Source organism: Podarcis gaigeae (genome assembly GCF_964106915.1).
Source record: "Podarcis gaigeae genome assembly, chromosome: 12".
NCBI lineage: Eukaryota > Metazoa > Chordata > Lepidosauria > Squamata > Lacertidae > Podarcis > Podarcis gaigeae.
In genome coordinates this window covers 27,451,774-27,479,073 of record NC_139688.1, presented here as the reverse complement: position 1 = coordinate 27,479,073, position 27,300 = coordinate 27,451,774, and the positions used below count along the sequence as shown (strand labels likewise).

The window sequence follows — 27,300 nt, the reverse complement described above, 5'->3', positions numbered from 1 at the left end:
AACAGGCTTTTTTGTGAAGAAAGGTAGTCAATAACTTTATTTTTGTATAAAGCAATACTAACAAATACAAAATGTACAGCTTCTCACTAGACTCAACAAGCATGTGAGAAGTTAACTTTTGACAGAAGAGAAGAAAAACAAGTTTCAAATAACGTGAAGAAATTTTGATTTTGAAAAAGGCACCCAAATTTAAATAATAAATAAAAGTCACTCATAGGCCTAGCTGGATATACTAAAACATAAACATTTGTGAAAATTAATATACATAAAAAGGAGTCTCTCAAGAGCAAGACACGCTACAAGCTGCTGGCAACAGTTTCCTTGATAGAAATTGCTGGGGTAGGTCCAACGTGAGTCCAGATATAACCTTTTTCTGGTCTAGTAGGAATGGTAGGGAAAGGAGATGACTGAGATTTGAAATATTCCGAAGGCGCATGACAAACAAACTCTAAGTACTCAATTTTTCTTGGAAGATCTTCTTCTGGCCCTTAAATAAAAAAAATGAAAAAGTTAGTTGGTTATTCCCCCACTTGGAGCTTTATGGTACATCCAGTTGGCCATTGTCACATTTCTCCTTAAGTATCACTAGCAAGACAGGTACTTTCCCCAGCATGGATATAGCTCTATGCAGGAAATAAAGCTATGCAAGCTGGGCCTGCAGTGTTCTCCAAAATACATTAGATGGGAGAATCTAACATGAAGTCCTCCATCCTCCAACGTAAGGGCAAAACACAGAATTGTATAAAATGCAGCAACACAAGGATACCTGGTATCTCACTCCTCCTAGGAAATAATTTCAGCTGGTTTCAGATCAATACCAAAACTACTAACAAACAGCAGAGGAAAGGAAGGACTTGCACAGCTTGAGGCTGTGCAACCATACTATTGATGATGATGGAAGAGGGGCATGCATTCAGCATGCTGCATCTCTGTAGCAAGCATGTTGCTCTCCAGCCCTGTTTCTTTGGGCCTAAGAAGAGAAGGTTCACATGTGTAGAGCACCTTGTGTGTCTATATCAACTTCTGACTGCCAAAAGTAGCTAGGAGACAGTTTTATCTAGTGGTACTACTGATTTAACCGAGAAAGGCACTCCAACATCAGCACACTTCCCAGGAGAACATGTTGCTGTCAAATATACAACTCTGAACTTTATTTCCAACACAAATATACATCTCTGCCAGAACTGCAATTCATGAGCAGGTCTGCAATGCTGCTTAACTAGCTTGTACTACAGGATAAAAAGAAATCTAGGACTCTGGAGTTATATCACATGTAGCACTTTCTGCTTTGTCAGGACAGGTAGAATTTTAACATTTTGGGCCTTGGAACTTACCTATTATGTAAGTTGCAGGGTCAAAACAGTCTTTGGGGCTAGCTGCAGTAGGAATGAGCCATGTTAAAGCTGCACTTTTTTCGCAGTATTGGTCTTGAATAAACCCTCTAATCTGAGCATAGTATGTTTTACCATCCTGCTCATCAATCACTGAAACAACATCTCCAATCTGATAGTAAACTCCCTAGAAAAGATATAGATCATTAGAATTAATTTTTTAAAAAGCTAAACTGATAATAGTTTCTGCTTCGGTGTCACAGAGGGAGCTGGCCAGTAGTTACACCAAGTTATTATTAACCAAGTCTGTGAAGATACTGTTCTTGTTGAGTGTCAGGCCTAACAAGTACAACAGCACATCCCCAGTAGGTCTTACCCCATTAAATCAATTGCCAAGACTGGAAGTCCCTGCCTCCCCACAACCATCTAAGTCCCCTCCTCTCCAGGGCTTTTCCCAAGCAATTGGAGTCTACACCTCCGTGAAGTCTGTCACCGCTCTGCCCGTTTCAACCCTCTTCTAATTCTGGGAGTTGGGGGAAGGGGAGCTTGTTGCAGCAGGATGGGGGCACACCCTTGACCTTTCACCAGCCTGCCACATCTCTACTGGCCTCCATCCTCCCACTTGCCAGCTTCAGCTTCAGCCTCTGACTCGGATTCTGAACTTCTCTCTGCCACAGGTTCACCCAGCTCACAAAGCCCTGCTACCTCCTCAGCTTCCAACCCCTCCTCTTCCCAGTCTCCTCCCTCATCGTTGTCCCACCACTGCTCCCCAGGCTCTTATCCTTCTTCCCTTGTTGGTCCCCAGCTGGTCTATGTACAGTATCCGTTTCTCCCACATTGCAGTTGCAGAAAACCATACTTGCATTTTCCCTTCAGTGTGGCCATAGTCCTAAGTTTAAGGGCAATTTCAGTGTTCCCTGACAACAAACAGGATTGAAACAAAATGCCTGCATCATTTTTCTCCTTCCCCTAAAATATGGCCGTTCAGAGTTTTAGTCTGCACTTCTACGCCAATAATGCTGATTTAATGTGGTTTGAAAGCACATAAATATGTTAAAATAAATAAAAACAGTATTATCATATTGATAAGGATATTGATAAAATGGCTGTCTAGCTGCTCCAAATAAGTAAGTTAGAGTTTCAATACAGTAACATAAATAAATATATAACAGTTTCAAGCTATGTCATAGCAAACGATCTAATAGTAACTAATGGAGTTTTTCAGATTGAAAATATCAACTATTTTGCTCTTGAAGAGTATGAACTACATCAGAAAGTCTCAGTTCAGTCATGAACATGCTAGCATCCTTAGCAAGTTATGCGTTTAGGAGACTTCATTAAAAATGTACAGGAAAAATGCAAATTACTGTGCAGATTTATAGTGCTACTGCAAAAACACTAAATACATACTGTATGTTTGAGTCACAGTCCAATAAATTTTCTTACCAAGTACTCATTTAAAGATTTATTAACTTTTGAAACACTTCTATGTTCATAAACTTCTAATAACATACCTTATGGAAGATAGATTCTGCTGTAATAATGGTAGCTACAGACTCTGGAGCTTTGATGGGCTGAAAAAGGAAGGTTATAATGATTAAACTGCACAAATAACGTAACAGTGTCAAAATTAAAATATAATGCATTTTTTGTAAATGAGATTTGGATGAAAAATTGATAATCTTTGGACCACTATATATGAAAACATCAAGAAATTAATAGCTTCAGTATCAGTAAGCTTTGACAAAATACATCTATATTTGTTACATGTTTTAGCCAAGAAGGATTTCACATTCAGAAATGCATAGAATATTGATATTATACACAAATGAAAAAGTCTTTTAAGACATTGCTCAAGAGTCATTTTGCACATTATGCTCAACAAGTATGAGCTGAAGCATACTAAATACATCTATTTCAATGCAATAATGTGCATAATCTTATGTGATGAATACTCATGGTTCTTCAGGAAAGCAATACTAATGTAGCAAAGTTGTATATAATTTGATAAGCATGTAGGAAAATATTTATATTTGGTGCAGCCTTTTGTAAACCTTACTATTTTTTAGTACAGTATCTGCCACACTGCTTTAATTTAGAAAGTGCTCAACTGTAGCTGGAGTCCATAATCACCTTACATTTTTTAACTTAAAAATATGCCTTCTCCCTTTTCCTTTAGTGGAAACTTTCTTTTCAGCAGCTGGAGCAGACTTGTATTTTGTGTTTCTTAATCGAGCAGATCTTCTGTGAATTTCTTGCTTACTCTAGTGTACAAAAGTAAGAAACAGTGGGAATTCATTAGTATATACATGATCAAACATACAACAAGACATATTTATATATAGTTATTCATAGGGTGGGGGGACACAGTAGGACCCACTTTCCCCAGGCCAGAAAGAGATGAAACACCTATTCTAAACACATTTACTAAAAAAAGTACACGCAGCTAATTTCAACAGAAAGATTTTTATTTGTTTCAAGTGCTTAAACACTGTTGTTCAAAAAAATTTCTGCAGGGCAGCCAATAATAATAATAAATTTATTTGTACCCCACCCTCCCCAACCGGAGCTGGGCTCAGGGCGGCTAACATCATAAAACTAACACAGTACACAATGAGAGAATGGGTATCAATCTAGAGAGTTTCAGCAACTTCCAATCATAAAAGAATTTACAGCACAGTCCTATGCATGTTTACTCAAAATTCCCACTATATTCAATGGGACTTATTCCCAGATAAGTGAGCCCAGGATCTCAGCCTAAGGCTGCAAACCAATATAGAATTATCTGAGAGTAGGCTAGTGTCATGCCACCCCCTGCCTAAGCTATGTGGTTCTCTGGCACTCCCCTCAGCTCCCCTGTCCCACCACACCATTCTTTGTAAGAAAACTGGGTTTCTGATAGGTATTTCTGAATTTTCCTTCTTGTTTCCACACCAGACACAATATTATGAATAGTTCTCATCTCTAACACAACCAGTCATGAGGCATGTGGTGCAATACGGCGCTTATTAAAAAACAAATAAGGGTTTGATGATCACAGGGTTGAGAAGCATATGGTATCGGTTTGGTATCATTTGTTACTTTTTTCTCGTATAAAAACGTAACTAGTTAACAATATTGATCCTGCTCTAGTAAACAAACCCTGCTACCATCAAAACTCTCCATTTCCAACTCTCACTCCAATTAACCACCAACTTCCCAAAACCCAACTCACTTCTCAACTGCCTCCCAACAGCATTCAAACTCCCTTTCAAACTCTTATCTAATCACCATTAACTTCCACCAACCCAAACACATTTCCAATCTCAACATATACCTTAGCTCATGTATTATACTCACCTACGCAGTTACCGTAATATAAATCACACACACACACACACACACTCTCTCTCAATGTAGCATGTGCACTAGTTGCACCACCCACTTTTGCCTGCACCCGCCACTGGCATGTAACCTCTCGGAAGGCTGCCCAAGAAGGGAATCCCCACCCCTGAGTTAGAGGCACAACTCAGATCAGGTTAAGTTTGAATGTGCACCGTAAGGTTGAAAGTTGTTGAGCTTTTATCCTTGCAATGCCTATTAACTTGAAGAGCTGGGCGGCGCCGGGGAGTAGGGAAAAGAGATCTGAAGCATAACGAAAAGAGCGCGACGTGACCCACAGAGGTCCGATGTCACACAGCTGACCTAGACCTAGAATTGTATCGCTGGGAGGGACCACGGGGGTCATCTAGTCCAACCCCCTGCTTCAGTGGGGATGCTCTTTAGACTGCGCTCTCCCTCCTTTTGTTCAACGGCCTCTTCTGGGGAGGGTAGCTTGGCCGCGCCAGCGCAGGAAGGGCGACCGAGGAGGCCCACTTGCTCCGCCGGCGGGCCCTGCTCCCCAAGAGCGCTCAAGGGACCCACCGCAGCCCGAAAGCGGCCTCACCTGCTTCCCGCCGCCGCTCCCTCCGCCGCCGCCGCCGTTGCTGTGCTGCGCAGCCGCCGAGGTGGTGGCGTAGGCGGCTCCCGCGGACCCGGGAGGCCCCGGGCGGCCCGTGCAGTTGTTGCAAAGGATCTCGCCCTGGCCGCCTTTCTTCCACATGGACGAGGAGGTGGTGCGGCACACGCTGCACGTCGGCTTCAGGCCCAGCGGCATCTTGGCGCCGGGTGACCGCTCGCTCGCTCGGCCTCCGGCTGCGAGCCCGCTCGCCACGACGGATGTTGTGCGTGGAAGCGGAGCGGCTGAGGAAGCGGCGGGGGTGGGGAGAGCAGAGCGGCCGGGAAGGGAAGCGCCGCAAAAGTGGGGCCTCTGCCCTCTGCTGGCTGCCCACTAGGCTGCATGGCCTGAGGGGAGAGACAAACGAGAAAAGCCGGGCTTCCCGCCCTCAGGCCGAATGGCGACCCAGGGCGAGGTGGCCGGGTTTGCGGGGAACACATATATATGGTGGGTTTCCCTCAGGAGCCCCAGTGCCTTGAGTCGCCCTTGAGGTCTGCTGTAGTCAACTGACTAGCCCTTTCTCTTTCTCGGGCCCAAGGATAACCGGCTAACCTCGTCTAGCCTAGGAAAGTTATAAAGTAGGGGGCAAATAATATAGTATGCATACAGTTGGAGCAGTATATTAAAAATGGTTAACAACGGGAGAGGGAGAGGGATAGGATAAAGGCTGGCCTCGAAAAGCAGCAGGTGAAATTATACTAAATTGATGAGCCATCTGAATCCTGGATTTGTTTACTCAGAAATGCACCCCCCCCCAGTCAGTTTATTGAGAAGACAAAATGCTGCATAGAAGGCTATACCTGTATTTCTAAAAATTTCTTAGGGAAACTTGTACCTATCATGAGAAAGCAGCTGAAGAAAGTTAAGGACAAGATTTTGCTGGTGGGTGGGTGTATAAAACATGGGGATTTATGTTTGTAGGCTCCATTCCTCTTCCGTAATAAACAGAGCAGTTTACAATATAAAATACATGTTACACAGAACTAAAAGCAACATTACTAATCACTAAAACCAACAGCTACAAGTTATTTGCCTTCTAATACTGTTCACTCTGAATTAGAGGTCTCCTGGACCTCCTACCATACCATCACAAGGACCCAAAGACTGCAGCGAAAATGTATAAAGCAACCTACAAAACTGAAATAAGGAAGACGCCGTCACAACCAGTAATACCCCTCCCTCTGGCACCTATGGTATCTGCTTTAAGGACAGAACTGAAAACTCGTACTGTTGTATAGCTCAGTAATGACCTTCAGAATCCAAGGTTGTCAATATTTTTCATAAACTCCAAATTCACCCACAAAAAGAGTATGAAGGGAAGTAATAAAGTACATAAAATGAAACAAAAAAATAGTTACTTAAAATGAAGTAAGTCATCTTGAATGTGTATCAATAACATGCTTACTAAAAGATAGCTAGGTGTTCCCTTACCACCTCTTTTCCTATCGGGCTGCAGCTCCCTCCTTGCATTGTTTATTCTGTTATCATCAGGTTGGGCACTGCTTTCCTTTTGGGTGAAGACAGAGACAAAGTAGGTGCTGGGCAGTTCTTCCTCTCTGTCACCTAATAGCATTTCTCTGTCTTCTCCATGCAGAGGACCTAGTACGTGCTTCTTCTGCCTCTTGCTTTGAGCATAGCTGAAGAAACCATTTTTTAAAAATTGTTTTTAACCTCTCTTGCAAGCCTGAGCTCATTCTGAACTTTAGCCTGCCTGCCTTTCCTCCTGCAGCTGTTGGCTACTCATACATACTCTTCCTTCATATTTCCCCTTTCCACTTTTTCTTATAGACCTTAAATCTCAGCTCATCTGTAAGCTTCTTATGCAGCCACACTGGTTTCTTTAGTTGCCTCCCACTTTTCTTTCTTGTTATAATTGTCTGCATTTGTGCCTTCGATATTTCACCTTTAAGAAACTCCCATCCATTTTGGATTTCCTTCGCTTTGAGTATTTCTGACCATGGGATCTCACCCAGAAGTTCCTTAAACATTTTGAAATCAGCCTTCTTAAAGTCCTGAGTGCAAGTCTGACTACACCCAGCTTTCCATTGCCTCTGTATAATGAAACCTGTGATTACTTCCTACCAATGTTCCCAGTACTTCTGCTTCATCAATCAGTTCATCCCTGGTGGTAAGGACCTGGTCCAAGATAGATGATATGCTTGTTACTTCTTCTAGGTATTAGGGAGGTTGAAGTCTCCCATGACTACTATATCTCTCCTTTTTTGAATGTTTGGTAATCTACTCTAGGAAGGTATCATCCAAGCCTTTAGTCTGGCCTGGAGGTCTGTAGCAGACACACACAGTAAGGTCACTGGTGTTCTATCATTTTTACCCTTATACTCTCAATCTGCCTTCCATGCTCCAAGTTATGTATCTCTTCACAAGTGTACATACCCTTTCCTTTCCTTTTGGTCTGTTCCTTTTGAATAGGTTATACCCTTCAGTTTCTACATTCCAGTCATGAATCTCACCCCACCAGGTTTCCATAATGCCTGTTAGATCCTGTATTAAGAGCTCAAATTTGCCTTTCTTGTTTCCCATACTCTGTACATTAATGTAGACAACTGAAAAAATTAGAGACAGTTTCCCCACTCCAATGCCTATTGTAAACTGCCTTAGAGCTCATTTGGATGAGGGGCATGTTTTGAATTTAATAAAAAAAATGAATTAACATGGGGTCACAGGGGATGGACATAGCAAGTGGTGAAAGAGGCCAGTCTTGTCCCCCTCTCATCTATTCTTGTGCTATCCTCTTGAGCTCTCTTTTGCCAACTGTCACTTTTAGAATTCTGTTTCTTGAAACTTCTGGATGCCTTGTTGCCATAGTGTCCTTACTAAGTTATCACAGAGTATTAGTTTATATCTTTGGTAGGTAATGCTGCCTTACCTTTTAATAGTGACAGTCCATTAAAGCAGAGGTTTTCAACCTTTTTGAGTCCACAGCTTCCTTGACCATCTACAGTCTTTCTGCGGCACACTTGTGGGGCTCAGGAGCCCAGTTTTGTCACCCCTTGCCTGCAGAGCTTTTTCCTTCCCTTTTGTTCATTGTTAGAAAGTAAATTACTTAACAGTAGTGGTACCTTTACCTCTAATGACAAGTTACCATATTTTGTATCAGTCTTTTCTCTAACTATTTGGATTCAGATTTAGATAAGTTTTAGATGACAAAGAAGGATATTCCCTGGAGAGCCATTTTAGATCAGTTTTAATGCAGGGGCTCCATAGGAAATCCTAAAAAACTAACTATAGAAATATAGTTTTATGGAACTATTTATGTAAATAGAGAACATATTTTTAACTCGATAAAAAGTTTTATTCTTCATTACCTTAATCCCTTAGCTTCAGAAGCCCTCTGAACGAGAAGTGGTTACACAAGGCTATTGCGCAAGGGTGTTACGATCTAAAGTGCAAAAATGGGTAAGTCTCCTAATGGTAGTGATAAGGGAAATATGTAAGAAAGTCTGGAGGAGATGGCTGACAGTCCCTCCCAGTTAGCCATGTTTCTGGGAGATCTTCATAGATGTCATAGCCAGTCTCCGCAGTCTCTGCAGTCATGGGGGTCACAAGAGCATGAGCCCAAGATCTTGTGAGATCTGGATTTCCAGCCCTTACGAGATTTGACAGGTTTGTGGGACTGGGATGCCTATAGATGGCTTCTCCCAAATCAGTTTGGCTTCATTCTGTGCAGGCAGGTGATGAAGCCTACCCTCCTTTATTTCAGGATTATCTCAGTTTATAGTGGGTCATGCTGTGGAAAGCCAGGAATAATTTTTTTCATGCTGTCCAGATTGACTTGGGGTTTTTTTTTTCATCTTCCTTGGAGTATCTCCTTTAGAACAAGATATAAGTAGTGCATAGTTTCTGTAGTCTTAATTTTTGTCACAACTTATAAGATATATATATATATATATATATATATATATATATATATATATATACACACACACACACACACACACACACAGTGGTGCCCCGCAAGACGAATGCCTCGCAAGACGGAAAACCCGCTAGACGAAAGGGTTTTCTGTTTTGGAGGCGCTTCGCAAAACGAATTTCCCTATGGGCTTGCTTTACAAGACGAAAATTTCTTGCGAGTTCCTGCAGTTTCCCCCCCTTCCCCCCCTTTTTCTAAGCCGCTAAGCCGCTTATCAGCTGATGCGATAAGCCGCTAAAAGCTGCTAATAGCGCTAATCCGCTAAGCCGTCAATGGGCTTGCTTCACAAGATGAAAAAACCGCTAGACGAATAGACTCGTGGAACAGATTAATTTCATCTTGCGAGGCACCACTGTATATTGTGTGTAGAAGACTGTGACCCATTGAGAGAAAGGGAGGCTCTTTTAATAACTTGCTATACACCCTTGGGCTGTGGAAGCACCTATAAAGAGGATCATATGGGCTGAGGTCCACACTGCCCCACAAATTTTGGGCAGCTGTGGGAGCAAGACCTGACTTGGCTGAACCATGACACCCAATACAGCCTGAGGGCAAACACAGCATGCAAAGCCGGGTTAGTTCCTTGAGAGGTGAACAACTTTGATAGCCGGCTGTCTTCCCACTACTATCCTAATACCTGTCTGCAAGGTATTGTGGTGAAAGGAGTAGGAGTCTTATATATACAGTGGTAACTCAGGTTACAGATGCTTCAGGGTACAGACACTTCAGGTTACAGACTCCACTTACCCAGAAATAGTACCTCGGGTTAAGAACATTGCTTCAGGATGAGAACAGAGATCGTGCGGTAGCAGCATGGCAGTAGCTGGAGGCTCCATCAGCTAAAGTGGTACCTCAGGTTAAGAACAGTTTCAGGTTAAGAACGGACCTCCAGAACAAATTAAGTTCTTAACCCGAGGTACCACTGTAGCGTTATGGGCAGATGTCAGAGGATGTTGACCTGGAATATACCAGGCATATATCAGGAACTGAGGATAGACTCTAGGTGATGAGCCCTATGGACCTAAATGCACACAGGGCTTACAGACACTTTCAGGCAGCAGGGAGTGGTGTTTGTGGTTGAGCTTTTTGATAGGCAAACACATTCAAATGGTTAGGTAAGAAATAAATATCAGGAACCTGGCCCTTTGTTCTTGCCTGATCAACAAGGAAGTACTTCTAGCCACTGTTCTCTAGGTCAGTGTTTCCCAACCTTGTGCCTCCAGTTGTTTTTGGACTACAATTCCCATCATCCCTTGCCATTGGTCTTGCTAGTCAGGGATGATGGGAGTTGTAGTTCAAAAACAGCTGGAGGCACAAGGTTGGGAAACACTGCTCTAGGTTCATAGTTGGTTTATTCAACAAAGTCCTCTAGGTGGTCCACAAAACAATATAAGAGTGCACTAAAAATGAAGGGTATGATACGTTTTGTTCAACAGTATTTTCCTGTAGTTTCTTTTATGGTAGTCCTCTCAGTGGGGCTAGTATTTTAACAATAATATAAAGGAAAGTTGTCACCCCCTACGTCACCACTTCGTTCTAAAGCAGGTGAGGAATTTGTGACCCTCCGGACATTGTTGGACTCCAACACCCAGCCAAAATGGCCAATGGGAGTCAAACATCTGGAAGGCCACATATTTCCCTGCGCTTTTCTACAGCTTTCTTCTATTTTTAAGACTATCATCCTCAACACATTTATTAGAGAAGAAGCCCCATTGAATTCAAAGTAAACAAGCTTGGCATTGTGCTTCACCTGCAAAAACACTGACTAGAAGGTTTCTTGGTATGAATCTGAAGGTGTAACTCGAATATATTTATCCAAGATGGAGAATAATCTACCAGTAAGCTTTTTGTGGAGACATATTATGCCCCAAATGCCAACATTCTGGTGAAGATTCTCCACAAGTTACAAACTCAGTAATACTGCTTGCAGAGACAGAACCTCCACCTTCTAGTAATCGGGAAAGTGCTGTTGAAGAACCTTCCCCTGTTCTCGAGGAGCATCCAACAAAAGTAAGAAGATCAAAATCATCTCGGTCACAACACAGGCGTCCAAGAGGTGCACGGTCATCACATAAAAGACGGCGACCCATGACAGCCGTTGAGGAAGAAGGTCCATTTTCTGACAGAGCTGTCTGCACAGGTAAGTGACAACAGTTTCTGTCCAAGGACTTACGATGAGAGAGTACAGGAAGGAGCGCAAAGTAATTGCTTGCATTGTTGGTCAGGCACATAATATATGTAATTCTAATAATAGATCCCTTTTGCCTTTCTCCCCTTTAGATTAGAATTGGCATTCTAAGGTAATAGATATTTCAATAATAGATTCTGGTAAATTTAACAGCAATTAAAAAACAATAAGGATGCTAAACTGCAGTAATAGGTTAGAAATGGAAAGGATTAGGCCCTTTAATAGGAGATTCTTAAACAGATAACAGATCTGTGTAGGTTTTTACTGTACTGGAAAAAATATTTTGAATTTTACTATTTCAATGCAATTTGCATCATGGAAATTTTAGTTGAAAATTTAACTTGAAGTGGTCAAGACCAATGGCTGGTACAATATAGTTGATGCTGAGGAACCAATTCTTTTGGAATAGATTTTTTTAAAGGTAAGAACAGTTGTGCTAACCCCTGATCTGCACTGGATTAGGATAAGGTAGAAGTCTGCATCATTTTGCTTTAGTTGGCAGGGTCCCTGCCAACTCTACAATTCTATAAGCCCCCCAGACAGAGTGTTATAGGAAGGGTTGATCGAGCTACTGCCTCTAAAGCTAGTCCATTTCCCAGAATGGGGCCTTATTTGCAGCCTACAAAAGTAGGCAATCACTACCCCCTCCCACCCTTTTCATTCTAGCTGGCACAAGCGGCAATACTTTGGATGCAGCTGTTGATCTGCTGTTCCTGGCTGGGGTTTTGGATTGTTCTCTTTAATACAATATATTTGTATGAGACAGCTGCATATTCCTGCATTGCAAGGGGTTGGGTTAGATTATCCTCAGGATCCCTGCCAACTCTACAGTTCTATGATTCTATGATATCGGCAATATAAAGTATATAATGTCTTCTCCATTTGGATGAGGTGAGGATGAAAGGTGGTGGCACAGCAGGAAACATTTGATCCACACTCTTCAAGAGTACTACCACATATATGTGAAAGCGTCTTAGAACCATGGAAAATCACAGATGCACTCTATTTATTCCAATAGGTAGGAAGGGCTTGAGTCCATGTTCAGCACATAGGTAGTTAATCCTGGGTTTCACTGCTACATTTAGTTGTAATTGTTGCCCATTCATAAGTGATTAATACTGCATGTATAATTCCAGATGCATACAGACTCCTTAACTTAGTAAAATACACAGAAAGTTTGGCTTTGGTCTCCTTGGAGTAGTGTTTTTAATATCTGGGATTTAAAAAAAACTAAATAAGTACTTGTTTTGGGGTTTTGAAAATCTTTCAGATACTTATTGAGAAGTAATGGAAAAGCATGCAAATGTTAATAAAATATTTAAAAACAGCCAAACAAGCCATTAAAATAGCTCCATTGTCTTCTGGGTTCCTTCCTTATCAAAACCAGATTAGGTTAATCCATGGGCGTAGCAGGGGGGGCAGGGGGGCAGCTGCTCCCCCCCCCGATCAATTAAAACAATAATCAAGTAAAACAATATAAATACAGTACTTAACTAACTGACCAATCATGTCGGTTCTGCCCCCCCCAACAAAGTCTAACAAAAATCTTGGCTACACCCATGGATTAATCCATTCTTCTCCCCATCCCATATAACCTGTACCATTTCCCTAGTTTTCTACAGGAAATTATATCTTATGTCTACACTTCAGCTGGGCTTGACCCTTGGTATAATTTGCACATTCGTCTACTGGTAAGTATAGCTAAGTAATCACAGTTTTGATTGATTTCAGATGCAACATGGTGAGCTGCATGTTTGTTCTATTGTGGCAAAACTTGGTATCTTAACCACTGCTTCTATTGGGGGGGAGGTATTCCATACCTTTTATGATGCCCCCAGCTATTATGTTAAGAGGCTACATGGCAGCCATGATTTTACCATCTACTTCTGTTCAGTCCCATCTCACCTCACCCAGCTGCCTGGATCTGTTTGTCATATCTTTCTGTGACTACAAGCCTGGCTGAGAATGGCAGCCTGCTCTCTGGTTCTGTATTTCTTTGTTTGGCTGGCTGTCCAGATCCAGCCATGTTAAGTTCTTGAATTACAGGGGAGCTAGAGGGGTTTGGCTAAAGGGCTGAACTTATGGATTTCACAAAGCCCTCCCCCCCCCCCCCGTTCTCCTGCACTGTGGTTAACCAATAAAGTGTTCTGACATCTTTTTATTAACAGGGATATTTACAGGAGTTACTGCTTTCTGTGAAGAAAGCAGTGTATCAGTCTTCTAATAAAATATATTGTTTTGAATTGTGGGTGCCAAAATTCCCAAAATTCCTAATAGGTGTTAGAATATAATCAGTGCACAGAGTGTTAAAGTTGTCAGACACAGGATTAATAAAATCTTAAAATACAGGCCAAATCACCTTCCTAAATTCAGGAAATTGCCTGGGAGATGAGCAATTAACCAAAATCAAAGGGAAGGTAATGAGCCATTAGGAATGTCATTCGGAAGGCAAAGGCTGTGCCAGATTGTAAGGCCCTCCCTCTGCTCAGACTTCATTTTGGAAGGCAATAGAGAGTAGAGTTTAGGATTGGAGTGGCTGGAATTTGACCTAGGAGAGAAAAATTGCAGTCTGTTCAACACAGCAAGCTGCTGAGAGTTAGAGCCATGGCTGGGGTCTGTTTAAATACAAGGCTGCTGCAGTTATGGGAAAAGCAAGAACCTTTGGGAGGGCTAATGCTGGGAACCTCTCCATCATAGGCTCAGGTTGCATATGTTTGTGAATAAATCCTATATCATAAAGACACCACAGTCTCCATTGTGCCTCATTTCCAAAAGGAAGCACAGACCCTGGGTGAAGTGTGCTAGGAACCCCGGGAATCTTACACTGCTGTGGAGATTGGGGTGGCATGTAACAATATATTAGTGCTGAGTGTCTCCAGCCATAGCATCTCATAAAAAGAAAATGTGTATCATTCAGCCTCCCCCCTAGGTCCACTGAAGCAGCTGCCTCAGCTGGTGGAGGCCCCCAAGGCTACATCCTCGCAGGCATTCCTCTCACCTCTGCCGCCTCTGTCAGAGAAGCACTTCCTGCTTTGTTTCAAGCAGTCAAACGGGACGTGCCGCTCCTGAGTCCAGGTCAGGAGAGCTGAGTATTGAAAGCCCCAAACCTTTCATAGGAATTAGTGCCTATGGAATAGTCACATTGAAAGGACAACCATTTAGACCAGACATAGGTAAACTCGGCCCTCCAGATGTTTCGGGACTACAACTCCCATCATCCCTGACCACTGGTCCTGTTAGCTAGGGACAATGGGAGTTGTAGTCCCAAAACATCTGGAGGGCCGAGTTTGCCTATGCCTGATTTAGACTATAATATCATTGAATAAGGTTGCTTCTAATTTGATATATGTCTTATATCAAATATATTATGTTTTAGCTTTGTTTTAAGTGCTGTTATGAAATATTGTGAGTGCAGAAATTGTGTGTTAGAATAAATAAATAATAAATAAACTACCAGTTCTCTGCATTGGAATCCTTTCTGTAACTGCTTTTTGCTTGGTTTTTTGGCCAGGAAATACCTTAAAATATGGGTACGAAGACGCCCATGGTTTTGCTATACCATGTTGTAAGTATAGTGCATGTAGCTGCCAATTAATTTAAATATAATCTCTTAATAATTACAATAAAGTATTTTTTTTTACAAACATGTTTTATAAAATCAGTGTATGTAAACAAGGAAAAATGTTATTTGTAGTATCAATTATGTATACAAACAGATTGAACATCTATGTGCATCAACATGGTTTCAAGAAAATAGGCAGTTTTAAGTTAATTTCTCTTGTAACTTAAATTAAGATCTCCAGTAGCAATTAGAGCATTTTACCATGCAAAACTGTAACACTTGCTTTTGTTTTGTTTTTAGACCATTAATCATGTTGCTGGCTATTACAATAGCCTGCTGTGATCAAGCCCGCAGGCGATTTCCGCTGGACGTCATTATGTTGTTAATATTTGTAAGTATTTTTTGAAGGCAGTGTTCTGTTTAGGGCAGTGTTCTTAAACCTTGGATTCCCATAAGTTATTAGATTACAGCTCCCATCATCCCCAGCCAGTTTAGTAAATGGCCAGGGATTATGGCAGTTGTAGTCTAACAACATTTTGCTGTTTGAATTTGGTAAAAGGGAAAATAATAGATACGGTAAATAATAAAAAGGAGAAATTTTTGGATGGCAAGATCCAGGTTTGGGGGGAGTACTCTTTAGTAAGAGCCCCAGCAGAGATTTAAAATCACACAATATAAATCAAAGTATAGTGTGGGAATATAGGCTGTTAGACCTTTAAAATATCCCCTTCCAAAGTTCAATACTTCCCTTAGCACAGAAAGCAACCACACATTTGGTAAGTTTAAAATGGTTTACTTACAAATTTTCCAAAAGTCGGAATCGTGCTTTTTCATGCACCATTCAGAAAAGACAGGTAGTTCTAAATTCTAAACAGGTAGTTCTAGATTCTAAAGTGGTAAATATTTCTAAATTATTTGTATAGAAACACAAACATTACTTGCTTAAGTCTTGGAGCATTCAGCTTTGACGTCCTTACCGGTAGGGTTCACATGGTCGAATGGGAAGAACAAAGGCTTGATAGCTATTCCTCTCAAGGTGATGGAGAAGGACCTAGCTAAGCCTGGCAGAACAACTTACCATATTTTTCGCTCTATAAGATGCACCAGACCACAAGATGCACCTAGTTTTTGGAGGAGGAAAACAAGAAAAAAAATATTATGAATCTCAGAAGCCAGAACAGCAAGAGGGATCTCTGCACAGTGAAAGCAGCAATCCCTCTTGCTGTTCTGGCTTCTGGGATAGCTGTGCAGCCTGCATTCGCTCTATAAGACGCACACACATTTCCCCTTACTTTTTAGGAGGGAAAAAGTGAGTCTTATAGAGCAAAAAATATGGTACTCTATGGTCTCGACTGCCTCATGAATTAATTAAAGTTAAGCCTGTTGGTTATATGAAAGTTCCCCACAACTAGGGACTCAAGGTGAAAGAACCCTGGTTTATTGTGCAAATTGTAACATTGTTGCCCCAGACAGGCTCTCTCTCTCTCTCTCAACCTGTTACACGTTGTGCAATCTAGAATTTGGCTTACCAAGAAGAAGGTAGGAAGTATGGTGTAAGAGAGGAAGCACAAGTTTATTATGCACACTTTATTTGCAGCTTTGTCCATTTGTTGTGAGCACTCCAGCCTTCTAGGACAAAGTTCACCAAAATGGCACCCATGGGTGCCCAGGTGCCCACACATACCTCTTATGGCACCCATGAAAATTCTCTGCAAAAGCATGAGGGAGCTTCTCTTTGTAAATGTGGTGGTGACTGATGTGTCTTTCCCCCATTGATAGGGGAAGACTTCTGGGTGAGGCTTGCCTGCACTATTTTGTTGGCCTATCTGTTTTGCTACTCTTTCAGATATAATGGCCACCTTTTGCTATGCTATGCACTTCACCATAGCCATTTTGTGACTGTCACCCCTGCATCATTTTCTCAAATTTCTAAACATGCCCATTGGCTCAAAAAGTTCGAAAAGCTCTGGGCTAGAGTCAAATTGCAGCCCATTGCATTGGGCTGTAAAACTGTGATTCTCTGTTGGGAATTAGGATGCATCCGAGTCAATTGTGTTCCTTCTAGTGCTCAAAGGCAGGAGACATTGTTACTCCAAAGGAAGATGTCCAGCCCCCGTCCCTTGAAGTATCAGTTTTGTTTTCTGCTTTCACTCAAAGCAGCCCATCCCAGCATTCCCTGTTCCCTTGGCTACTGCTTCTAATGCAGGGCGATTCAATTTTTCAGACCAAGTGGGCTGCAAGAGTACTTTGGCACAGAACCCATGGGCCACACACTGAATTAAATGTCAACATCGTAAATTAAAGTGCTTGCAATATAGTTAATATTATTTAATATACACAGTTAATATATTTATTTGGACTACCCTGATCTGAAGTGGTTTTTGCCTTTCAACTTGTGTTATTTCCCCAGGGCCTGCCAGTTTAAACAGCGTATTCTATAGGTGTTCTCCCATTTGGCGTTCTTATTGTTAAGTTCGTTTCTATTAAAGGAAAATAAGAAAACAGGGGGGAAAGTTTGTTTGTTTTTCAGCTGTCTGCTTACCTTTCCCATCTCTTTTTCTCTGTCTCTCATTGCTTCCTTTCATAGTAAGCATAATTAGGTGATAAGTCAAATGCCTCAAGAAAAGTAAACACTGCCTTTTCTTCTAAAGCAGTGTGCCTCCCTCCCCAGCCTCCTGCTCTGTGAGCATGAGAATGTACACTGCCAAAGTGAAAAACAGGTGTTTTCAATTGGCTGCCTCTCATCCACTTGGTCACATGATCATGGTCGTCATTTTGAGTCCAATAGTGACATTCCAGACACGGCCTAAATGGTCCTGCTGTAGCAAAAGAGGTGCAGGCAGGAGAAGGCAGAGGTTCCAGACTCCCAGAGGCCTGATCACATCTCCACAGTGACTGCTGCAGTGCCAGCATTGGATCTGGTATGCAAAAGACCTGGTAGATGGGCAAACCAGAGTCTGCAGCGGGACTCCACAGAACACCTGTTCTTAGTTTCCACCAGGCATTAGCAGGACAGAGGTATTAGGAGGGTTTATCAGAAGAGGAAGAGGGGTTTGAACCAGCTCTAGCCCTGTAGGTATTGTTCAATCCTGCTTCTTCCTTGGGGCAGATTTTTGGGGCTTTGATGAATCACCACGCCAAGACCAATGTATTGATACTGGGCACCACTGAGCCTCTTGGGATTCCCAATCAGAAGGTTGGTGATTCGAATCCCCGTGATGGGGTGAGCTCCCGTTACCCTGTCCCTGCTCCTGCCAACCTAGCAGTTTGAAAGCACACCAGTGCAAGTAGATAAATAGGTACCGCTCTGGTGGGAAGGTAAACGATGTTTCCATGCGCTGCTCTGGTTTCGCCAGAGGGGGCTTAGTCATGCTGGCCACGTGACCCGGAAGCTGTCTGCGGACAAATGCTTGCACCCTTGGCCTGAAAGTGAGATGAGCGCCACAACCCCATAGTTGCCTTTGACTGGACTTAACCATCCAGGGGTCCTTTTACCTTTACTGGGCATCAACTTTCTACCTCTGCTGTGTTAAGCTTGACGCAGATATACTTAAACAAAAGAAGCTTTGCTTTCTGATCTGTCAGCTTAATTTGCTGTTTTGTCAACCTGCCATTCAGAATGCATCTGCATTAAAGCCAAAGTAGTCCCACATGGCAAAGTCAGTTGTTTCCCAAGGGAGCCCTGAATTTAAGTTGTACCGCAGGGGCTCATATGAATTCTTACCCTGTGGCTAGAGGTCAAACACAAATCTGGGCTTCCCCTTCCCAATTGAAACCAGCCAGACTTCATCATGTACAGTTTGCAGATTGACAGCCTATTGTATCTATCAGGATATTGAGGATGGATAATGGAGCAATGGATCAGATTTAGAGGAACCTATTTCAGCAATATTGTTTAAAGCAGCTCATTTTTGCCCTTACCTCTCCTATTTTTCATCAGGATTTCATAGAATCATAGAACTGTAGAGTCAGAAGGGACCCTGAGGATTATCTAGTCCAGTCCCCTGCAGGATCCCATATAGGGATCAAACTTGCCACCTTGGTGTTATCAGCACCATGCTCTAACCAACTGAGCCCAGTTCATGGGTTTAAGGAACATCTAGAATATGCACCTTCAGTAGGGCTTAATTCTCTGTAAAATAAAGGGGGGGGGGGGGAGGTAAGATTTGCACAGGATGATAGATAAAAACTTAGATGCTATTCTGTTTTTCTGCCAACAGATTGGCAGTTCAGTGATAAATGTAATGTATACTTTAAATGTAATATAATTTTACTTTTATTCCTTTCTTTGACAGGTAGTCCTTTTGGAGAGTTTTTGAAGACTTTTTTTAAAAAATAGAATCCAGGACAGGAAGGTGCTTCTTTCTATGTCTCCTAATTAAGGGGGAGAAGAATCCTCCAACTTTTTGCCAGTCTCTTCAGTCCCTTTACGCAGCATTTTAAATACTGAGATTGCTGGTGCTTCAAAGGTTCCTGCAGTGCACAAAAGTTTGAGAAGTTTTCTTTCACCTAGCTGGAGATGCTTCTTTCGCAGATAACTTGATGGTTTCATTGAGCATTCAGGAGGGTTGTTACCCAAATTCAGTGTTGTCCATTATGAATGTTATTTCACCTCGGATTGCAGGATAGGGAGCACATAAATCTATTTGCGCAGTCAGGTTATACTTCAGGTGCAGAGCCAGGAAACTTTAGGGTCTTTACTTCATTTTCTTTGTTGCTTAAGTGAGCAAACAGATAGAAAGCATCAAGACAGTAGCAGAAGCTCTCCTTAGCTTCTGTGGATCCTATGGAAGCATATAGTCCTTTCCCCAATGGCCGAAGCTTCACAGAGCTTCCTTAGCTCTGGCTTCCAAAGGCAAATATAAGTAACACAAGTTCCTCCCATTTAAGCATTCAATTACTCTTTAAGAGTTTCTGCCAAAGCTGATTGCCTGCCTACTGTATTGAGTAAGGTGCAGGTGATTCACATTAACTTTTATTTCCCTAACTATTGCAACAGGAACTCAACAGTATTTAGGTCACCCTGCACTGGGTTGCATCTGGGTTCTCTAGCAAAGTACTGTGGTAAGATATTTGTCAGGTTCTATGCCCCTTTGCCAGGGAAAAGTAAAAGCTGAGATGATGTTTTTGTCTTATTCACATTTAGCGTTAGGCAGCATAGGCAGATGCAAGCACAGACTCCAGGGGAGGAGAACTAGACGACTTCCTTTGGTGCCACAGCATTTTCTGCTTTTGAGCAATGGGAAGAACGTAATCCCACTTGAGTGCATCCTAATTCCCAGTAAGAAACACCTTTCAGAGAAGACTAACATTCCCTTCTAAAGACATGTACTTAGAAGTAAATTATGTTTAAATCAGCTGGATATAGTTCAAGGCTTCTGCAGATGGGATTGCCCCTGGACTGGAAATTGCTTAGGCGCTGCGCTATTGTATGAAGTTAACTGTAAGGTTAGTAGGAACCAAAGTTGTTTTATGAACTGGTGCATGGAATGAAGGGTTTCTGAGGAGCACCAATACAATACTGAAACCTAAGATAACTGTTTTGGGATAAGTTGTAGCAAAACCCACACAGTATTAAAAGTTCCTTTGTTATACTCTTCAGTTTTATGTGGCAAAGTTGCCACATTATGTGTTTTACAAAGTTGCTACAGCAACTATTACAATAACAGCCCCATCCCCAGATGGATCCCCCATTAAGCGTCTAGGTTTGTTGGTTGGGAAATAGCAAGGTAGGGGAATTCTATACACTGAATTCTGTACACTATTGGAAAACCTCCTAGGCTGAATAAATTGAGAGGATGTTATGCTATAATAGTAATATGTTTCCACTTGCATATAATTATTTCTATTTTTTATTTTTAGACAATATGTGAGGGTATGTTGCTTGGATCAATTGCAGCGTAAGTAGTTGATCAGTAAATTGAATTGACTGTACTGGTGTAATTAGGCATATCACGTTTCGCATTAACAGTTCTCTTTCCTTGGCATTTAGTTTCTTTGATGCTGATGCAGTTATGTGGTCAGTTGGTGCCACTGCATCTGTGACATTTGGACTTGCCGCTTTTACTCTTCAGAAAAAAGTAAGCAATCATTTCTTAACTGTCTTGACCCATTATTTGATAAATTAATCGCTAATTCAGAATTTAAAATAGGTTTGCTCTGTCATCTGAAAACTTTGTTAGTGTGTGATATTTTGGCATAATGAAAGAATACTGAGAAAGGTCAGTAACACAAATTGACACTTAGGGACATATATCATTCTTGCTAATATATATCAGTGGTCATTGAATTTATTTATTATTTGCCTGCAGCCCAGATTAAAATATTTGTGCTGGAAACAAGTAGAGGCTATGATGTTCCAAGAAATCTTAAAGTAACTCTCCTTTTGATTCTTTATTCTGAAGTAAATTAATACCGATTTACTGCTGATTACTACTCTACTAACAACAGCAAAATAGTGTATTGCACAAAAATTGAAAAATAAAACTCCCCCTACTGTAACTGATTAGTTAAGGAAAACTTGAAATACTATTTTAATTGTAAAGCATAAATATGAGAGAAATGCTATACATAATAATAAAACAAATTTATTGGGAAGTGCTTAGTTTTTACATTTTTGGAACGACACTGTAAATGATATATTTTCTTTTAATCTGGTCACTGTACTTTAGTTTTTCTTTTCTTTTCCTTTGCTAGACAGTACTGCCCCTTTTCTCCTTCATAAGCCATCTTGCATTTCTTTTTTATTTCTCTTGCTGTTTGTTTTATTTTTTCTTGACAAGCAAGCTTGTTTGATGATGTACAATGGTCTTGGCTACATTGTGTGTGTGTGTGTGTAGTGCTTTTTTCTAAAAAAAATGTTTAGGGTCCTCTCATTTTCCTACTCATATTGAAATACTGCCTGCCCCTCAATGTGGCCAAACTTAGATTCACAAAATGTTTAGGGGTATGCGTACCCCTGCATCCCCTCAGAAAAAAGCACTGTATGTATATATTTATTAATTTCTGTGTTGGTATGTTGACAAAAGCATAGTAGTGATGCTAGAGTACAGTGGTACCTCGGGTTAAGTACTTAATTCATTCCGGAGGTCTGTACTTAACCTGAAACTGTTCTTAACCTGAAGCACCACTTTAGCTAATGGGGCCTCCTGCTGCTGCCACATGGCCGGAGCACAATTTCTGTTCTCATCCTGAAGCAAAGTTCTTAACCTGAAGCACTATTTCTGGGTTAGCAGAGTCTGTAACCTGAAGCGTATGTAACCCGAGGTACCACTGTATAGAGTCGTACCTCTGCGTACATATCCCTCCAGTTACGTAAACTTTGGGATACGTAAGCGGCAAACCCGGAAGTATATTTCTGCATTATTGCTCTACCGCAGTGTGTGTGCGCGCACAGAAGTGGTCCCTCCAGTTGCAGAAACCTCGGGATCCGACCAGAGCTCTAGAACGGATCCCGTCTGCAACCGGAGGTGCCACTGTAATTGTTTGTATGCCACAGCATAGCTGCTTATATGTGGTCTAAATGAGTTTAATTGCTCCATTAGTAAGATTTTGGATACATACATTTTTATATTTATTAGAGTTACAGATAATGCTCACATAGAATCATAAAATTGTAGAGTTGTAAGGCTCTCCAAGTACCATCTAGTCCAACGCCTCTGCAATGCAGAAATCTCTACTAAAGCATCTATATGACAGATGTCCTTCCAAACTCTGCTTAGAAACCTCCAAGGAAGGAAAGTCCACCACTTCTCGTGGGAGCCTGTTCTGTTTAATTAGAAATTTCTTTGTGATGTTTAGTTGGAATCTCCTTTCTTGTAACTTGAATACCTTGGGTTCGGGTCCTACCTCCAGAGCGGGACAAAACAAGTTGGTGCCATCTTGCATATGACAACCCTTTAAGATATGTAAAGATGGCTAACGTATCTCCTCTTTCTTCTCAACTGCCCAACTCCCTTAAACGTTCCTCATATGTTTAGGTTTCCAAACTCTTAGTCATCTTGGTCACCCTCCTCTGCACATGTTCCAGCTTGTCAATATCCTTCTTAAATTGTGGAAAGGGAGTAACACAGAAGAGGCCAAATTTCAGTTGTGAAAGAAAGACAGAAAAAAATTGCTTGCAGTTCATTTTTCTGTGGTTATCTGACCTTGTGGTTCAGGAAATCAAATTTGATCAGATAATATGGTTCTCTGTATTTTGTATCTCATAACACTGAAAGGCTAGATGTAATTTTAAGTGCATTAGCTCTTAAAAGTAGTTTTCTGATTTACTATATTATTATGTATGGCTACTTCATCTTCTCTAGACACTGGCATATTAATTAATAGTAAGCACGAGTATGCCATGTTAAAATTGGTTTGATTTCCCACAAGATTCTCCTCCTAAGTGGTAAAATTAAGGTATATCCTTCAGATGATATTTCCTTCTGGTAAAGCATCAATAGACTTCTGAAAAAGAGAGGTTTTTCTGCTGTTGGAATGTGCTCCCTTATTCCTTCCACTTTGGTGTGTGGTTTTTTTTCCATGCTGAAAGATTTTTTTTACTGGGTTTTATAAACAAGAATAATGTTATACAGTACAAATAAGTACCGAGCTATACCCCTTGAGATACTTTGCAGGATAGGGTAACAAAATGTATTAACACCTGATATTCCTTGGTGAATGTCTATTCTATGGCTTGGGTGGAGAACCTCCCCATTCACCAATTTCTGTTTTTATCATATCTGCATGGCAGGAAGTGATCATGCCTCTCTTCTTTTTCTTTAGTGTGACCTTACGATCACATCAGGAATACTTCTAATTTTGTATTTAGTCATGCTTATTTATGGATGTCTTTGTGCTATCCTGCAATCAATGGTAAGTAAAACATTTTACTTTTTGAAGTAAATAACCCCTTTGTGTTTTATTGTCTGCATCCCCTCCAAGCTCGTTTCATTCTCCTCTTTCCCGGTATTGGTTCCCCTCTCACCAAAGTTTAAAGACGACTCAGGTACCTTAATTCTTGTGCGCTAGCCATTCCCTCCGAATTATACTGCAAGTGCTTTTGATTCTGCCCAATCAGGCTTTGTCCTTACCTTGGAAGGGTCTTCAGGTAGGATCTTGGTGCCTGAATGTGAGAATCACAATCCTTTCTGGGGAAGTAGGCAGCTCTTCCCTCATTTATTTCCTATCTTCACCTGGAGGAATTCAGTCTCAGTTCTCCATTTCTGTGTTTATCACCCTCAGGCTGCTGCACCCTTATCTGGACAGGGATAGCCTAACTCTGCTGTCTATGCTCTGGTAACCTCTAGGTGAGATTACTGCAATGTGTTACACATAGGGCTGCCTCCAAAGACGGTTCAGAAACTTCAGCTAGTGCATTAGCCAGGGAATTTGGGTGTCCCCTAGTTTGTATTTCTTGTGTTGGCTTGTCTTTGTTGAAGTTCCTTTGTAGAAGTCTTTTAGACGGCCTAGGCCTTTGGTTTGGAGGTTTTGTGCTGCATGTTGGAACAGTAGGTGATGAGCTGGGGGGGTGGGGAGGGTTAGTGGGGCTGGGGGCAGTTTGCCTACTTTTTTCTACCATGCACTGTATGAACCTGTTTAGTGTTGTGGGGATTCGCTTTATTTTGTTTTGGAGAGATGGGTATGCTGTCGTGGGGTGTTTTCAGTGGTGTCTTTCTCCAAATGGAGCCAGTGTTTCATCTTCTAAAATATATGGGATTATGTGGCAGACTTGGTTGGCAATGTAATATGATTCTATGTTGGGGAAAGCCTTGGGGGCAAATACAAAGACAAAGACTGCTGGGAGGGACCATATTTCTTCTATCCTTCCTCTCTTCACCCAGCGGTTTACAAGGTGAAGGATAGGTGGCTCCTGCCAAAGATATGAACAGATTTCTTGCGGAATGCTGTTGAAATTAGGCCAAGGGCCATATGAAATTAGATGAAGTTTCCTGGCCCACTGGATAGGCCTGAAATGGTCTTTGTCCCAGGACGGAGAATCCATGCAGGAAACTAGCAAGCACAGATGCAGGGCTTGCCCAACCATGAGGCAAATCAAAAGCAGCCACATGTGCAGGAGTCCCATGGGGTGGTTCCCCTGCAGATGTGCTGCCCACCCCTGGCGGAGTTGCACAGCTGCTGTTGCAGATTCTGGTGAGATCTCGCGAGAGTTCAGTGTGATCTCGCTGGAAACTGCCGCAGCTGAATAACACCAGTCAGATTTTGTGGGCAGGTGTGGTGGCTTGACACCTTCCTGTTTGCCTCGGGGGCACATGCCTTCACTTGTTCACTCTTGATACCCTCCCACTTGCAAAATAAGTGGGTCTGTACCTTGCTCTGTGTTCTGTGCCAGCCTTGACAACCCTGGCATCTGCTGCTACTACTAGCATTTTCCTATTTCACAGTAACAGTGTGAATACCAAAGTGCTAATTGGTTTTCTTGGTTTTGCATACTGCTAACTGTAAACTCTGTATTTGCAGTGGTTACGAATAATACATGCTGCCGTTGGAACACTAATTTTTAGCATAGTAAGTCTTAAAGGAACTGAAGGCTGAATCGACTGAGATGCTCTGTATGTGAGAAACAAAAATCTTACTTTTACTCATAGCAGTAACTATGACCAGGGTGGGGAAGCTATATTTGTGACTGATTTTCCTCTGAATCACTTAGTTGAAGACAAGACTCTGGGGACCATGGTTCAGGCGCTAAATCAGTTAAATTATAGGAAATGACCTGAGGTGAGCCTCATTCTTGTCTGCTCCTATTCTGTTCGCATTTGTTTATGAGAAGAGAGTGAAAGCTTTCACTTTAGACCAGACTGCAGTTCCCTATTATGTATAAAAGCAGAGAACCAACGTTTGTTCTATCCACGTTTGAAATTGAAGGCATGTTTTGGTCCTTGTTTAACTAGTGAGTAAAAGCCACAGTTCCAAATTGATACGTAACAAGGAAGCAGCGTTTGTTCTAAAGTGAAAACATAATATTTCACTCTTTCCCCCTCTTCTCATAGGCAAAGGGGAGGGAAAATATTCAAGCCTGATGCTTACTGTGGCTCATTCAGTCATATAAACCATGGTTCAAATGATATCTGAACAGGGCCACAAGGTGTGGATGGTTATCTATTAGTTTGTTAAAAATGGTGTTTACTGAAGAATCTTTAATTGAAATCAGATCTTAAACACTTAATGCCAAAATAAACTGTCTTGAGTTTCTAGAATGAAATTGATCCCTGTTTTGGAGGTACAGTGATATCAGAGATATCCAAGATAAAAAGACAGCCAAAAGTTTCAGATTTTAAAACATATGTATGGGTGGGATTTTACTTTCATGTTTATAGCGTTGCAAACAGTGGAATGGATACAAACTAAGTGAATCACATTAAGTTCCCATTAAAATCTTATCAACTTGTCCTACTGATTTCAACAGGATGGGTTCAACTAATTCATTCCGGGATCCAATCCTATATTATGAGCAAACACACTCTACATGCTAATTTTACTTTTTTAAAAAATGCCAACAATGACTTCTGTAACTTGAAGTGGCTTCTGTTATTCCTAGATAAGACATTAATTAGGAGACCCATCTTTCCCATACAGGAAGATCAGAAACTGGCTAGAGGGATATAATGAGTAGTAGGTTAACAATGTGTACTATTCTGCTAGGTAATTTGCTTTCAAGAGAGCCATTATTTAGGATAAAAAAATTAAAATGACAGCATACACTGACTTTTTTTTCTTTTTTAAAAAGTATCTGTTGGTGGACACACAACTAATGCTCGGAAAGAGGGACCAGTATCGTCTGAATCCTAATGAGTATATTTTTGCAGTACTGAACATCTACATTGACATCTTTTCTTTCTTTTTATTTCTATTGCAATTTGTTGGTTGGAGGAAGTGAGAAGCGCATAAATAAAGGGGATTGTTTTAGAAGTAGCCTAAGAGTCTGAAGAGCATTGCTTTGGGGGGGGGGTGTTGTTTTAAAAGCATCATGAAATATGTTGAGGAAGCAAAACTATCGGCTAGCTAAACAAACATAATTCTTTTTAGAGTGAGCAATAGGTAAATGTTTGTTTAAGGGTATAAATTCACTAAATTTCTTGCATGTACGTTTTAAATGGGATATCAAAATTCTGTATGAAGTATTCAAAGACTTTCTCCTCAAAGACACAGATCAACTTCAAAATTTAATATGAACCTATTAAAGTCCAATTTGACTATTCCTATGCTCATACTTATGTAGCCAAAACTGAAACACCAATGCACGAGAGATGTACCATCAGACTCTGGGCAACCTCAGGATTTGCAGGTACTCAAAATATCTTTAGAAAA

The 27,300-nt window shown here is 41.3% G+C and overlaps 2 protein-coding genes across 2 annotated transcripts; one reads left to right on the top strand and one right to left on the bottom strand.

Annotated features, from left to right (window-relative positions):
* Window positions 1-7: 7 nt before the first annotated feature.
* GATAD1 (GATA zinc finger domain containing 1) lies at window positions 8-6,592 on the bottom strand. Its single transcript, XM_083705141.1, has 5 exons — window positions 5,257-6,592; window positions 3,470-3,595; window positions 2,846-2,905; window positions 1,335-1,518; window positions 8-487 (listed from the first exon to the last, which is right to left on the bottom strand). The coding sequence occupies exons 1-5, from the start codon at window positions 5,464-5,466 to the stop codon at window positions 297-299; spliced, it is 771 nt and encodes a 256-aa protein (XP_083561267.1). The 5' UTR covers window positions 5,467-6,592; the 3' UTR covers window positions 8-296.
* LOC310828042 (protein lifeguard 1-like) lies at window positions 5,386-26,904 on the top strand. Its single transcript, XM_083705114.1, has 11 exons — window positions 5,386-5,722; window positions 8,647-8,724; window positions 11,287-11,381; window positions 13,042-13,120; window positions 14,941-14,994; window positions 15,292-15,382; window positions 20,854-20,891; window positions 20,984-21,071; window positions 23,758-23,847; window positions 25,453-25,500; window positions 26,720-26,904. Exons 1-11 carry the CDS (start codon window positions 5,529-5,531, stop codon window positions 26,867-26,869), a joined length of 1,005 nt encoding a protein of 334 aa, XP_083561240.1. The 5' UTR covers window positions 5,386-5,528; the 3' UTR covers window positions 26,870-26,904.
* Window positions 26,905-27,300: the final 396 nt, after the last annotated feature.

Excerpts from the sequence above, each read along its gene's own strand:
- GATAD1 (XM_083705141.1), bottom strand. The coding sequence starts at position 5,466 with ATGCCGCTGGGCCTGAAGCCGACGTGCAGCGTGTGCCGCACCACCTCC. Across the intron at positions 2,906-3,469 it reads ATATTTTTAAGTTAAAAAAT|CCCATCAAAGCTCCAGAGTC; the intron begins GTAAGGTGATTA and ends TTCCTTTTTCAG. Across the intron at positions 1,519-2,845 it reads CAGAATCTATCTTCCATAAG|GGAGTTTACTATCAGATTGG; the intron begins GTATGTTATTAG and ends TATCTTTTCTAG.
- LOC310828042 (XM_083705114.1), top strand. The coding sequence starts at position 5,529 with ATGTTGTGCGTGGAAGCGGAGCGGCTGAGGAAGCGGCGGGGGTGGGGA. Across the intron at positions 8,725-11,286 it reads GATCTAAAGTGCAAAAATGG|GCGTCCAAGAGGTGCACGGT; the intron begins GTAAGTCTCCTA and ends GTCACAACACAG. Across the intron at positions 15,383-20,853 it reads TCATTATGTTGTTAATATTT|ACAATATGTGAGGGTATGTT; the intron begins GTAAGTATTTTT and ends TTTTATTTTTAG.